Genomic DNA, 15,541 nt, shown 5'->3' with positions numbered 1-15,541 from the left:
TGTTTTCACCAAGTTTTCTTGAAGCTGTCAGCGTGGTGCCCGTAATCGTCAAACTGAGGCATATGGTGGCTGGCGAGGGGGGGGTCAGCAGAGCAACGAGGTTTTATGGTCAGAAACACTTCTGATTGTAGAAGTTTAACTTCTTAAATGTGTCAAAAGACTCCAGTAGGTCCAGATTCTTCCAAATGTTCTGCCGAACCATGCAGACAAACACTGACCGAAATACAAGGATTGTGGTTGAGAGGGAACATATTGCATTTTTGTTTTCAAGTTGAGGGTTTAAGAGTTTCTATGGAAGCAGATAAATGACAGAAAATATTGGTTATCTGATTTGTGAATGAAAAATAAATTATTTTCTGATCTCAGTTTGTAAAGTCTTGAAAAGTATTCTGATTCCTGCATTATTTTGCATTTTACAGCTTTACGTATAAATTAAACTCAGCAAAATGATGTGACACTAACTTTAAACTCTGATGGAGTTTAAACTATGAAGCTAAAATCCTGTAAACCTAAAAGAAAATGATAAATAATTCTAAGATAAATTGCTCATAATTACAATTACATTTGAGATTATATGAAATAAATCTTTGCTCAAAACACTTTTTCCTCATTGAAACATTGAATTTCTGAAGACAAACGTTTCACTACTGTGACTAATATTAAAAACAGAAAACATGAACCGGAGTGTGGCTGGTCTCCAGTCCCAAAGATCTTAACTCTATCAGATTCTCCAGATTTTGTGTTCTGTTCAGTCATTCACACATGTGGTTCTGCTTGTTTACATTACCTAACCGAGAAGCTGTGTGTGTGCATGTCAGTTTCATTGAGCAGGTCGTCGACCCTCAGGAGGATTACTTGCTTTCTCTTTTCAGGCCCACAGCTGGACAGAACCTAGATTCTGCCTTTACAGTTTTCTTTAATCTAATTGGGATATTTCCTGATGCTTCTCATGGCCTGCAGGTGCTGACTCCTCATAATCTGTCCTCAAACTGGAGCTGGGAGCTGCATTGAAGAGCATCTACATTGACATACTCAAGCACACTCATGCACAAGCAAACGGGGTTACATGCAGAGACAAGTGCACACGGACAGATGCTCACCTGTGCACACGGACTAGTGTGGACACACGGTTGCACGCAGACAGGCTAATGTGCAGACACATATAGGTGCACACAGGCTAACACGTATGCATGTACATAAACACGTGCCCAGAGGGAAGTCGTGTCCAAAAATTGTACTCAATAGTAGCATTGCTTTAAAAGTAAAGGTGAAAACTACTTGTCTGAATATTTGTATTAACAAGAATAAAACTAAAAAAGCTACTTCAATACCTTGATTGATTTTTCTTTCTTTAATGTGTAAATTTAAGTAATTTTAAGTATTATTTTAACAGAAAATAAACCTTCTCATAGTGTTTGCAGCCCCTTTGGTAACAGAAGGGCTTCCACTGATGCCTACAATAAAATTTGAGATGCATAAAATTCCAATTCAATAAGCTAGTATTGTTCAAATCTGTTGGGCAAAACACAATAATTATCAATATACAATATTTACATTTTTGCTGTCTTTCATTAGAATATCTTGCAATCCCGGTATTTTTTCCTGCTACAATGACTTTTCAGCATAAAAATGTTGTTTTAAGCTCATCTCTGCTGCATTGGAGCATTAATGAGCTTCTGGTTGTACAGTCGAAGCTAAACTATAAGGTGAGATTTGCGGTTTGAAATCTTGATACTGACCAACGTTGACAAGGACCCTCTTACTTAACTGTCTGCCAAATTGTGGTGGACCAAGCAGTGGAAGTCAAGGACAGCAAACAATTTTATCAAAAATATTTAAATTTATTTTTCAAAAAGTGGAAATGGGAAAAAATGGGCCCTTAAAAGAGGTCCAAGTAACAAAATTAACTCAAGCTTTTAAATGTAACAGAGGACAACTGAACAGACAAACCAACTTAATTAAACTGACCTACCTAATTAAAAACACAAGGGAACATATATAGTGGCAGATCAAACCAACTAGACACACAAGGGGGAACTTAAAAAGACTAAGACAAACTACAACAAACAAACTAAACTTAAGTCCATCCTTTGGTAAATTAACATACACAAATGAATGACAAATAAAGATCATCAAAATAGAAACTAAGGTAAAGAAACACCAAAAAGAGTTCCTTGTCCACTATGGTTCAGTCCAATTAGCTGCCTGCTAAACATGAAGCCTCTGCTGACTGGCATGCATTGTTGTGTCAGGCCTGACTTGCTGGTTCCAGCACCAGCAGCAGCAGCAGCAGCAACAACAACAACAACAGCAACAACGGTTCCCTCAGCACTGGTAACTCAAACAAAACATCAAATTAATGAAGCAGATTATAATAAAGTAAACTGAAACATGTTAATAAATTTCATGTTCAAACATGTGTTTGGGTTATGTTTGAAAAAAGAAAACTAAAAGTATATGCAAACAAAAAAAGTGAACAGATATATGTAGGGTGTGGTGCAGGGTGGCAGCATAGGCAGCCATCACAAAGGTATTGTGCCTCCTTAGAATAAAGCAAACAACTTTTACTATGAAAATAAAGGTAACTGAATGAAAACAGCCATATAGCTGACTGCAGCAAAAGTAAGCCGTTTGGTATTGTAAAAGTACCTTAAATTGTATTATTTTTTTTTTTTTTACAAATAGCTACCCAGTTCATTTTAGTCATTATTCCCTCCTCTGCACAAGGACACTACTAAAGAGTATGAGTACATTTGTTGGTCCAACATTTTAGAAGAAATGCAATCTGACTGCCTGTCTAAAGAACTGTAAAATTATAGTTTTAATAATATAATATTTCACTTTCTAAAGGAAAAATAGACACAAAAAAATACCACAGAAGTCTGTTAAACCAAGACTTGCAAGTTTTGAAAACAGTCAAAATGACTGCCTCAGTAGTTCTAGAGTTAAACATGAAGGATCGATCCTCTGTGGTTTAGTTTTGATGATGTATCCATCCTTTTTCCCCCGACAAAGTTTTTCCCGTAAGTCTTTAAACGCATCACGACGATTTGGGATGAATGGCCGAGGCTCCGCCCACTGCGTGAGCATCTGCGGAGCACCTGAACCACAGTCCTTCACAAGCGAGCACCGTTCAGCTGGACCGCACCAGCGCCTCCCAGGTGAGACAGCAGACTGAAGACAGAAAACGTGTGTAAATGAATGCTTTTGTGTTGTTCTCTGGTTGTTACTGTTGTCTTCACATGCTCAGGTGTTTGTGTGTGACGTTTCAGCTGTGGTTGTGTTTAGGTGTTAGAAGTGTTTCCTTTTCTTTGATCTTCTCTTCTTTCTGTGGATTTTGTGGGTCCCTGCTGCTGAGCTGCTTCTCAAACCCAAAATGTGAACAGTGGACTCCATTTTTAACAAAATGTACCGACATCTAGAGGTGAAGGAGCATCACTAGCTTCATTTTCACTGATTAAGCGTTATTAATGCTTTCTTGATTATGATAAAAGTGAGGAAGATTTGGGGGCTTGAACTGAAAAAGGACCCAGAATAATCCCCCTTAAGGGAAGCAGTATGTAAAATGGGAACCATGAACGTGCCTTGGAAGATTATCTGTGTAATCCTGGACGTTTTTAAAACCCGTGATAGGGATCCGCACAAATGGGCTTTACTTGTTTATGTAAGCAGAGCAGAAGACAGCAGGACTGGTTCTGAAGCCTGAGTTCAGAACCTAATCACCCAATCATATTTTTACTTCAGACCTCTTTTTTTGCACTCTTGGCGCACCAGACTTTCATAGAAGCCTTTGAATGCAGCTTGGTTGTATTTGACCTCATGAAACATTGACGTGGACCTAACTGAAGCTGGGGACCTAACTGAAACATTCAAAATTGTGGTTGTAGATGTGGACAGAAATCCAGCACAGATTTAAACATCGTCTCCATTTTTGTGATGAAATCTAAATAGCGGATCTTCTCCCTGTCCCTTGTTAATCCTGCAGGATCTACAACAACGTCAGAGTTGGGATGGGGCGCAAGGAGATCACCTGCAGCTGGAAGAAGAGCACCAGCAACATCAAGGATGTCTTCGACTTTGAAGGAAAAATGGGCTCGTGAGTTCCACAGATGAACACTGCACACTCTGAGAAATCCAGTTCACATTAGAAGAATCCGCATTGAACTAGACTTACATTTTATTTGTGTTTTTAAAAAAATCCAGTAAAGTTTAGCTAAATAGCTTCACTATGAAAATACAGGAGGCTGAAAAGCCTTGCAACAGAACCAGAACCAGTAAGGACAACCAAAAACAAAAACAGCACAGGCACTGTCTCCATTCAAGTATACTAACATTATTAAACCAGAAAACCTGCTGACTGAAAGAGAATAGCTTGGAAGATGTGGAACTGCGATGTATGAAGCTAATTTTACACAATTAGGGAGTGAATCCTGGAGCACTTTGGTCCAAAACCAACAACCTCAATTTACCTTCAGTGGAAAAAGAAAGTAAAGGTTTGAAGTCATCCCAGTCTACTAATCTTTACAACATGCTTAACGTCTTGTGACTTGGGTGACATCATTAGGTTAGATACTTAGGAATAGCTGAGCATTATTGAAAAAAAAAAAATCAAGCAAAAAAAAAGGAGTGGACCAAGCACAGAGCCCTGTGGTACACCCATAGATAGTATATATCACTGGACCTACTGACTCCTCCCCCTCTCTTTCCAAATAGAAGTACCCACTGGCTCCAAGAAGCCGAAATGCCAAAGATTTCTACGGAGAAATGAACAGCTATTACTCAGCCATTCTATTTGTCAGAATAACCATTCTTGCTCCGATACCTTTTTGCTAACATCTTCTTGCTTACTCTATTTTTTTTCCATGATAGTTTTTCTTTGTCGCAGATGATTTAAATTATAAACTGATCAATCAGATGCTTCAGTAAAATCATGTGATGCCCGCTGGCCCCTACCTTGAGAACGTTTGATTGACAGATTCACCTGATCCTGCTTTCAGTGGAAGGGGTGTGGACTTCCAACAAGCTTACTCATGATTGGTGACAGTAGATGCCCTAGAAACGTGACTCAGACCGAATCGGACCAATCACTGTTGACTGGCTCCAAATGGCAGCGCCCGTAATGGGGAAAAATCGCAATTGAACAGGCTTCTTTTAGCTGGAGTCGGAGGTGAGGCATTTTCTATGGGCGACGTCAAACCCGGCTGTGTCCAGTGATCTACTGTATATGTATGGGTACACCACAATTGGCTCAAATGTGTTCTCTCTAAAGCTTTTAAACCATCCTCTTGGATTTTTTGTCCCACAAAGAAGCATCTCCAGGTCTGATCTAGAGTACAACAAACTGCTGGGGTAGTTGCAGTTTGTTTTTCGCTGTAGCCTCAGTGCTGTTCAGAAACAGCTGGAGCTCAGACTAAGTTGGACTGAGAAGATGACGCTGAGGTGCAGCTCTGCATGCTGCAATGACCCAGCTGAGATTAGCTTTCAGGAGGATAATCCTGTTATCTCATCCCAGGAACTGTTTTTATCAATTGTTCCTCTCCGAGGAGTAATCTGCTCCACACTGAAGCTGCAGGTGGATGAAAGTGTCTCATTTCCTCGTCCTATGTAAGGATGGCTTCATATTTAAGAAAAGAATTCCCATCTTTGTTTTTGCACAAGTGATTGATGTTTCCAGATGCGTTGTTATCTATCAAATAACCCAAACTGATCACCTATTCAATTTTATCCAGTTTAGTTTTAAGGATATAGACAAAACCAGTTCTTTGTGTAATAGCTTAATCTTTATTTTCTGAAACATAAAAGCTACTCTGATTTCCCTCCAAGACACATTTGTGTCCCCTTCAACACTACAAGTTCAAACAGGGCTGCAGATGTGGAAAACCCCTAACTACTAACTAGTAAGGGAAGTTGAAAGATAAAAGCTGGAGAGAATGCCTAAATAGCTCCTCCTTATTTTCCATTAGTTACTGTGGATCCTCCTTCAGCAGCTGCAGATTTCTTCATGCGGCTGTATGACCTGCAAGTGCATGTTCTCCTTCAGCACTTGTAAATCGCCCTTCGCAGCTGAAGATCCTCCTTCTGCAGCAGCAGATCCCGTTTCCCCAGATGTGGATCCTCCTTTTGCAGTTGTAGATCCTTCTTCACCAATTGTAGATCTTCCATCACCAGTTCAAGATCCTCTTTCGCTAGCTGTAGATCTTCCTTTTCCAGTTGTAGATCCTCCTTCGCCACCTTCAGATCCTCCTTCGCCACCTTCAGATCCTCCTTCACTAGCTGTAGATCCTCCTTCACTAGCTCAAGATCTTCCTTCACTAGCTGTAGATCCTCCTTCTCCAGTTGTAGATCCTCGTTTGCCACCTTTAGATCCTCCTTCACTAGCTGTAGATCCTCCTTCTCCAGTTGTAGATCCTCCTTCGCCACCTTTAGATCCTCCTTCACCAGCTCAAGATCCTCCTTCACTAGCTGTAGATCCTCCTTCACTAGCTCAAGATCCTCCTTCACTAGCTGTAGATCCTCCTTCACTAGCTCAAGATCTTCCTTCACTAGCTGTAGATCCTCCTTCTCCAGTTGTAGATCCTCGTTTGCCACCTTTAGATCCTCCTTCACTAGCTGTAGATCCTCCTTCTCCAGTTGTAGATCCTCCTTCGCCACCTTTAGATCCTCCTTCACCAGCTCAAGATCCTCCTTCACTAGCTGTAGATCCTCCTTCACTAGCTGTAGATCTTCCTTCACTAGCTGTAGATCCTCCTTCTCCAGTTGTAGATCCTCCTTCGCCACCTTTAGATCCTCCTTCACTAGCTGTAGATCCTTCATCACCAGTAGATCTTCCATCACCAGCTCAAGATCCTCCTTCACTAGCTGTAGATCCTCCTTTACCATATAGATTAGCCCAAATAATTTGCTAAGTAAATTGTTATCTGATACTTGAAATAGATTGAAAACTACATCAGATGATTGATCAAAAAAGATGCGCCCTTTTGCTCAAAGTACAAATGAGGGTAAAAGAAGAAGTACTGCTTATTTTCAGAATATTTTACAGATACAGAACACACATCTATTCCTCTTCTGAAATGTTATGGAAATGCCCTATTTCCAAACCCAAACGCACAATACAGACCCCATGACTTTAGTTTTAGTTTGAAACAAGGAGCAGGACTCAAACCGACGCTGCCCACTGCAGAACTTGTACATTTTCAAGTTTGGTCTATTTATAATTTCAATTAACCGATATTGTTTTGCAAAAATAGTAATGGGCAGCTTTTGTGTTAACTGATGGAGTGTGAAAGCAGCTTTAGTTCTGGCTGTGAGCGAGTCAGGTGTGTGTTTGTGTGTCTGCTTATGTCAGAGGAGGCTTCAGGAACATCCTAGCACCACTTCGTTAGAGGATTACCACGGCGTCTGCGTGGATCAGAGCTGAGGTGTGGTCGGCGTTGACGCAGAAAGTGTCGGAGGCCATTCCTTCCCTCTTAAACCAGCCAGGGCTAAACCTGTGGCCTGTTCTGACTTCAAAGTGCTATTTCTGAGGCACGTCTCTATAAGATGTGGACGGGTCTCCTGACCACAAACGCTCGGGGATTAGCTCCTTCTCCTCTCAGCTGAAGAACAAACTGTTAGTCAGTCAGAGCAAAAAACATGAGCGGCACATTCTTTTTAGGGTCAAATGAAAAGCTGAGGTCATCCTTTAGTTTTGGGACAATGAATTTTCCCCTCTACTACATCTTTCAAAGCTGATGTCTGTAGCAGTGAAGATGTGGAGCTCAGAGTGAGTAGTCAGGACAGGAGAAGCACTTTTGCCATGTTCTGTGGGTGTTTCCGCACAAATAAAGGATGGAAGTCATCTCTCTGTGGACATGAAGCTTCTGCAGGAGATTTGGGTCCATCATGTATGTTTAAGGTGGAGGAAGGAGAGAACCAGCACCAAGTTCTGTCCACTGACGCCTCATCTTCTGTCTGCTGTCTCTGTGCAGGGGCTCCTTCTCAGAGGTCTTCATGGTAAGGGAGAAGAAAACAGGTCGGCTCTACGCTCTGAAGTGTCTGAAGAAGAAACATCTGGCTCACAGCAACCTGGAGAATGAAATCAACATCCTGAGGAGGTGAAGATCTCCCTGAAACATGTTCTGCTTTGAACCCAGTTCTTGGTGAAGCTGAGGTTCCCAGTTGTTGGCTCTGTGTTGTTTGCTTCAGCTGCAGAGCTTCTCTCTGTGTTTCAGGATAAAGCATGAGAATGTGGTGGGGCTGGAGGACTTCTACGAGAGCCGCACACATTACTACCTGGTCATGCAGCTGTGAGTGAATGCTGCTTCCTGTCCCCCACATGTCTAGTTTAGATATTCCCTTGCTAGTTTGTTAGTGATGTCACTCTTGTTATTTGTGCACGTGCTTGTGCAGGGTCTCAGGTGGGGAGCTGTTTGATCGCATCTTGGATAAGGGGGTGTACACGGAGAAGGACGCCAGCAGAGTGATCAAGCAGGTGCTGCAGGCTGTCAGCTACCTGCACCAGAACAGCATCGTCCACAGGGACCTAAAGGTGACACTCACACACAGTCTGGATCCAGAACCAGAACCATGGAGGGATCCACCAGAGTTTCTGTGGGGTTGAACACAGACCGATGATGCCTTCATGTTCATATCCGTTAGCCTGAGAACCTGCTGTTCTTCAACACGGACGAGAACGCCAAGATCATGGTGAGCGACTTTGGTCTGTCCAAGACTCCGGAGCACGGCGTCATGTCCACGGCGTGCGGCACTCCGGGATACGTTGGTGAGTGCACAGAAGCTGTAACCGCCATGTGACCTTAAATGTGATATTAAAACCACATAAATTAGGGGGGGGGGGGGGGGGGGGGGGAGATGAAGCCCACGACTCTGCTCCTAAAGTCTTCTTATCGTGGCATGAGAGATGAAAGTGAGAGTGCCACCTTGAGGCAAGGTTCGACATTGACTGTAAATGAGAACTGGACCGACTGAAAACCATCATCCATCCCCAATGTTTAACATTCTTATGTCAGGAATGTGGATGTGGAGACTTTTGACCTTATGATGACTATGTTTGCGTCAGCACTCCTGGCACAAATCTTAACATGTCAGCCTCACACACCGATAACAAACTTGCTGTTTTTTTCTAAAAAACAGCGAAAAAATTTTTTTTTACCTTAAAATGAGAGATACTTGTTGGTATTTAAAAATTTTAAGTCCTTGAAAAAAGCATAGTTGTTCATTCTGTTTTTGTAATTTTGACTAAAAATGATTAAAAAAAAACTGGCCTTGTCTGTGGTAACACATGGAAACTCAGCTTTTTCAAACCTGATTTTCTGCTGTGATCCAACGAAATTTCAACCCATGTTGAGTAACTAAATCAGTGAACCCTTCCACCAACAACACATGCTAATTTGTTTGATTCTAACTAAGGGTTGGCAGGTATTCTAAGGTTTCCGTCATGACGCTCATGAAGCTTCTTCTCGTTGATTTCAGCTCCGGAGGTTTTGGCTCAGAAACCGTACAGCAAAGCAGTGGACTGCTGGTCCATCGGCGTCATCGCATACATCCTGTGAGTACAGATTGTTCTTCCGTCATTAACATGTGGATGATTTAAATATGTGAGGGACTCAGAAACACATCACAGGACAGAAGAGCAGAAGAAAAGTTTAAAAGCAGCAGAAGAACGGGCAGAGGGAGTGAAGATGATCAGCACAGTCAGAGCATTGGTCAGTTAAGCCCAGCATTGAAGCAGTGATTTGATGAAAACCTCACAATAATGTTGAATGAGCAGATCTGTGTGGAGAAACCGTTGCAGACATTCTCTCAGAATCAGAGCATCAGATGGAGGTCCAGATGTGTATCGGGGGGGGGTGTTGCTCTTACTGAGTGGACCTGCTGTGCTCCCACATCTGCAGGCTCTGTGGATATCCTCCCTTCTTTGAAGAGAACGAGACGCGGCTGTTTTCAAAGATCATGAGGGCCGAGTATGCGTTCCACTCCCCCTTCTGGGACGACATCTCAGAGTCAGGTGTGGAAACATTAACTCTATTTCTGTTTGTGCGTGATTTCTTCTGGTATGAGTCCAAATGTCAAAGGAAAACACTCAGCAAGATGAGAAAAATACATTTTCTTCTTGTAAGGAGAAACGGATGGTGTTACTTTCCAAATGGTTCCAGAGTCCTAATTCTTTTCCATGGAATTGAGATGTGATCGTGGGGCAGCCAGTCAAATTCAAATTAATTTAATTTATATAGCACCTTTCATGTTAAAAAAAACAAACAGCTAAAGGTCCTGTACATAAAAACAAACAAGGATGCAGAAAACACCAATCCCCATTCATTCAATAAAATAATTAAATAAGCCCCGCACAATAAAATACACAAAAACAAACACAAGTAAAAGAGAAATGAGGAAATAAAAAAGGCTAAGGAAGAGAGAACCCAGAAGTCACTGTCCACCCTGTCTTCCTGTTGGCCGGGGTGACAGCATAGACACAAACACCCCAGCTAAGGGTGAGAAAACACTCGTGAACAGTCTAACTTGGCTAAAAGACATTAAACAAATAAATATGTGTTAAAATATCATAAAATATAAGAGTTAAAAAAAAGGGAGGAAGGAGGAAGAAGGAAGAGGATCTGAGGGAGGAAGAGGGAGTAGCAACAGTCAGGAGCTCTGAAAGATACGGAGGGCGAGGTTGTGGAGGGCTTTGCAGGTTAAAATGAGGAGTTTGTAAGTGATCCTTTGAGGTTCTGGTAACCAATGAAGCTGCTGTAAGACGGGCGTACTATGGTGAATGGAAGGGGTTTGGGTTATTATTCGAGCATCCAGAAAGAATGGAGTTACAGTAATCGATACGGGAGGTGATGAGACTACGGACTAGGACAGCTGTGCAGTGAGGAGTGAGAGAGGGGCGAAGATGACGAATGTTACGCAGATAGAAGTAAGTGGAGCGAGTGATGTTATTGATGTGGGCAGTGAATGAGAGAGTGCTGTCAAGGATGACACCCAGACTTTTAACCTGAGGGGAGGGAAATATGGAGGAATTGTCGAAGTGGATGAAACAAAATAATGAAAAAATAATTTGCTCAAGATTAGCTATAATTATGAACCAAACATCATAATGTGAGCCAAACAATCACAGCTTCTTTTACAGTGAAGCTGAGTTGACCCTGACCAGTAAAGCCTGTAAGCGATGGCTTCTTCCTTCAGGCAGGTGAGTCAGTACCTGCAGCTGGTAAATCAGGTCTAATCCAGCAGGTCAAAGACCTATAACTGTCTGCAGTAAGCAGTGGAGGACATCGCTCTCTGTCAGGTTAATCTCAAAGATTATGAGAACAAATCCCACTCTATACTTAGATGATGTTGTGGTAAGGGTGAAGCGTTGAGGCTCATTCCCTCAGACTCTTCATGGTGGGTCAATAACCTGGTTTTCTGCTACTGACATGGAAACTGAGGAGAAATGTGAAACAGGTGTATTTCTTCAGGTCTGATCCCGTTTAAGAGCCCTGTGTGAACATCTGCAGAACCGTTATGAAGCTGTGAGATTTCCTCTGTGGATCCAGCCCCTCTCTCTGAATTTCAGAGCTGCAGTCAGTGTTGCCAGATAATCACAGTTTTTCAGCCCAAAAAGTCATCTAAAAACCGTCAGACCGCCTCACAAAACACCCAAAATGTAAATTAGCAATGATTTAGTGCTTACTTCCCATTTTAATTGAAACTACAACAAACTTTTTAATAATATTACATCCACCCTATTTGCAGTAAGGGCAAAACATAAAATAACAGACTTCTATTACACTTTATTAGAAAGTACCAAATAACCAACTTGAGCTCTTGAGTTTATTCTAAATAAATCACAAAAAAAGGAGGAAAGGGAAAAAAACCCACAAATAATAAAAACTAAGTGTTCTGATACAACTTATTATCATGAACAAAAGTGGAAAGTGTTCTTGCACTTTTACTTTTCATGAATTTAAATGAGATAAAATATAAGTATATCTCTTTATGAAAGGCAATAAAGAGTGGTTTAATTTTTAAAAACCTGTTCTTGTGAATATGAATATTTCCAAGTATCAATAAAAAGATAAAAACTAAATCAAATAACGTTTCACTTGAGATTACGAAAAGAAAGCTATTTGGTGTTTTTCCTTATAGTGTATAACAGGAAATTTTGTGAAACTTATATGCATTCATAAAACAAAAGATATATTTTCTGTTTTTATTATTATCTAAAAGAGCACATTTGTTTTCCTGCCTGAATCACTTTCAGTGTTTTCAGTGCAGCTTTAGACAAACGTGAAATACATAACTTATTAAATGGAAAATTATTCAATAAGGAACAAAAAAACCGGACCAACCCCAAACCCGTCCAAATTATGCCCACCCGCCCAAAGTACAAGTAAGTAAAGTCAGAATCAAAACCACCCAATCTGGCAACGCTGGCTGCAGTGTTCAGATGCAGAGCTGCCGTCTGTTGCAGACATGTTAACAGAGTTCCTGTGATTATGTGTGTGTGTTAGAATGAAGGTGCAGAAAAGCTTCAATGTTTTGAGGATCGTGTGAGAGATGGGTGAGGGCAGCGTTGATGTTGCTGCAGGAGCTAAAAGTGAACTGACTCTAACTGCCTCCATGCCATCTCAACAGCCAAAGACTTTGTCAGGAACATGATGGAGAAGAACCCTCTGAAGCGCTTCACCACCGAGCAGGCCCTCAGACACCCATGGTGAGTGCTGCGCTGAAGCTGGCGCGCTCCCTGAGGCCTTCCCTCTCACTGAGCGCTCTGTCTTGATTCCAGGATCGCTGCAGACACGGCCAAGGACCTTGACATCTACCCGTCCGTCTGCGAACAGATGGAGAAGAACTTTGCCAAATCCAGGTGGAAGGTAGGTGGAGGAGCCGAAGGCGTCAGCATCTGTGAGGAAGACATCTGAGAACCTTCACGAGTTCACCATCTTCCTGCAATGTTTCTCCAAAAGCAAGCCATCAATGCAGCCACAGCCATCAACCACATGAAGAGGATGTCCCTGAGTGAGCCCTCCCCCTCCCCACTCTGCCTGCCTGGCGTCACTGCCGAGACCCCCACCCAGAACCAGCAGGAGCCCATCGTCCCCCACCCTGACAAAAAAGACCCCCTTGATCCAAACGGGAACCTGGTTGCGTCTCATCATGTTACCCGCGGGGATCCAGAGGCCACCGACCTCCACAGCTTCCACCCAGAGAGCGACACCACCTTCAGGCCGGTGAAGAGGTGAGCATCTGCACAGACTTTAGGGTCACAAAAGGCAACGGCAACCCAAACCAAACCACCCCCACAGCTCTGATTTTTTCCTGACAGGATTATAATTTTGTCTGAAAACCTCAAACTTTCACAGCGGTCCTTTCCAAACACAGACGTAGCGCAAAAAAACAAAGCCTCTGTTAGCAGGACATGCTGAGAAACTTTGTGATCCTAAAGCTGCAAGAAGCAGGGAAATAAATGTTTTCTCATGTCTCATTTTACTCCAAATACTTTCAATGTTACAAACAAGGTTTGCCTGTTATATTCAGATTTTGTAATTAGCAGAAAAAAATATATAAAATAGGAAAATTGTTGCTTCATAAAATGCTTTCTTGTAGTAATTGCATCTTAATTATGCAGAATCTTTTACTGTCACACATTCATGTAGCTTTTATCAGTCAAAGATTATATATTTTCAAGATAACTTCTCTAAAACATCCTTCTGTCTCTGTGTTTTACTCACGTGTTTAGTACTTAATTAAAGCAGACACATTAATTTAGTAAAATTCAGTAATGTTTGAGTTTTTGCAGTGAAACCTTAAAATCTCACCAGTCTAGAGCAGACTGCAAGCACTTTTTGATTTCTTCTGGTTTTTCCCCCTTCATTACTGTATTAAACTGCAGCAGCAGGTCAAAGGTGTCCTTACAGGCATACTTTAGAGGAGCAGAGCCTCTGTGCTCCATGTCCGTGACCGCTGCAGCTCCTCTCAGAGCCTCTCCTGCCTTCTGGTGTTTATCAGACCAGGAGCTGCCAAGCTTCTAAAGATGAGGAGGAACAAGCGCAGATGAAACCACTTAGCTGCAGGATACCTAGAAAATTAGGGTTTGCATGGAGACGGCATACTGCCAATGCAAACATCTGACATGGTGGTTGCAGCGTGAATCCAGAACTGTCCGTGTTATGGTAACTGTCAGAGACTGAGCTCGAGTCCTTCCAGCAGCAGAAAAGTCTTGCTGAAATTGCTGTCCATACGTGTGATTACGTTTGGGAGAGGGGTTGCACAGTTTCTCACCTCTGTGCTTCTCTCTGTGTTCTGTATTGCAGTGTGGAGGTGGTGGCCCAGAGGACAGAACCCCCGCTGCAGTCTGGTGTCTGTGTGGTCATGTGACTGCCTCATGCAGGTGAATCCGCGTCCCCGCCTGCGCTAACATTAACCCCTGTTCTTAAACGGACGTGTGACCGTGTGTGTCCTGTTCTTCAGTTTGTCCTACAGCGTGGCGTCCTCTTCCCCACAGGGGGGCGCTCCCAGGCCTGCGCTCAGCCTCACGGTGTCTGCTGCGCCCCGCTGCTACAGACCCAGTTTGAGAGCTCAGTGAAGACTGAAGTCAGGATTTTTGACGGCTCCTTTCTTCTCACAGAGATTGCTGAACTTGTTTACTTCTGCTGAACATAGACCTTAATATTCATGCTTCTTTATGGGGAATATTTTGAAGGTGTCAGAGCGTGAAATTGGACGATAGCTAAAACCTCAGTGACGTGTGCGCATGTGAGCGTGCATGTGTTAGGTCGTCTGAATTCTCCGTTTTGTGTTGTCATTTAGCATGTTCTGGATTTTGTTGCAGGCTTTTAAACAAACCTTTTTTTTTTGCAAAAAAAAAAAGTTAAATACGTAAAAAATAACTACATCCTAAAATAAACTTTATATTTAAAGTTTTACAGTTTTAAAAAATCTGTACATATGTTAAAGAATGACCAAAACTTGAAGCTTTTTCATGTATTTTGAACTTATGTCTATTTATTTTCACTGAAATCCTTTTTTTTTGCATGTAAACTACTGCTCTTTACACGTTTTATTTTGTCCTTGCAGTATATTCTTTGTGTCAAATATTCAGTTTTATTTATTTTTTGTTTCTGTATTTGTCAGTCTAAACTGAGTCCTTTATTCTAGAATTGAAAATAATAAAACAACTTAAAACAAAAGAATTGTTTAATATAAAATGTACAAAAATGCTCAAATTAATGATGAAACACTTGATTTAATCTGTAAAGTTCGATGTGATTGTCTTTGTCCCCATGGTTAGTCTATGTTGTTTCAATCTTCATCTTTTTGCTGATTTCTTTCATTTATGTTTGCATTTGTAGACAGAGTATAGATTGTTTTGTTGGGTTTGGACACATTTGTTATAACTGACCTTTATGAAGTGCCACAAGCTGCTGTGAAGATGATTCCGTGCTGTAGAAATGTGCACGTTTTGTACCGTTTGGTCAATAAAGAACTGGTGACCTCATATGTGACTTTTATTTAACAAGTGTCTTAATTGAAAATGAAACAAAATGTGACCAAA

The 15,541-nt window shown here is 41.7% G+C and overlaps 1 protein-coding gene across 2 annotated transcripts; it reads left to right on the top strand.

The window, feature by feature from the left end:
* Positions 1-2,506: 2,506 nt before the first annotated feature.
* On the top strand, positions 2,507-15,484 carry camk1ga (calcium/calmodulin-dependent protein kinase IGa). Of its 2 annotated transcripts, XM_023955084.2 has the most exons (14): positions 2,507-2,530; positions 3,016-3,161; positions 3,986-4,096; positions 7,968-8,093; positions 8,211-8,285; positions 8,389-8,527; positions 8,638-8,761; positions 9,472-9,547; positions 9,894-10,006; positions 12,622-12,700; positions 12,773-12,860; positions 12,954-13,225; positions 14,301-14,377; positions 14,458-15,484. In XM_023955084.2, exons 3-13 carry the CDS (start codon positions 4,011-4,013, stop codon positions 14,362-14,364), a joined length of 1,242 nt encoding a protein of 413 aa, XP_023810852.1. In that variant the 5' UTR covers positions 2,507-2,530; positions 3,016-3,161; positions 3,986-4,010; the 3' UTR covers positions 14,365-14,377; positions 14,458-15,484. The 2 variants fall into 2 exon arrangements, with proteins under 2 accessions (XP_023810852.1, XP_023810853.1); XM_023955085.2 differs by lacking the exon at positions 2,507-2,530 and having other exon boundaries at positions 3,095-3,189.
* Positions 15,485-15,541: the final 57 nt, after the last annotated feature.

The sequence above is a fragment of the Oryzias latipes genome, chromosome 5 (assembly GCF_053564925.1).
Source record: "Oryzias latipes strain Hd-rR chromosome 5, Olatipes_Hd-rR_3.1".
NCBI classification, from domain to species: Eukaryota; Metazoa; Chordata; class Actinopteri; order Beloniformes; family Adrianichthyidae; genus Oryzias; species Oryzias latipes.
The sequence above is the reverse complement of the archived record's forward strand: the minus strand, read 5'-3'. Positions and strand labels throughout refer to the sequence as shown.

Excerpts from the sequence above, each read along its gene's own strand:
- camk1ga (XM_023955084.2), top strand. The coding sequence starts at position 4,011 with ATGGGGCGCAAGGAGATCACCTGCAGCTGGAAGAAGAGCACCAGCAAC. Across the intron at positions 8,528-8,637 it reads TCGTCCACAGGGACCTAAAG|CCTGAGAACCTGCTGTTCTT; the intron begins GTGACACTCACA and ends CATATCCGTTAG. Across the intron at positions 12,701-12,772 it reads CAGGCCCTCAGACACCCATG|GATCGCTGCAGACACGGCCA; the intron begins GTGAGTGCTGCG and ends TCTTGATTCCAG.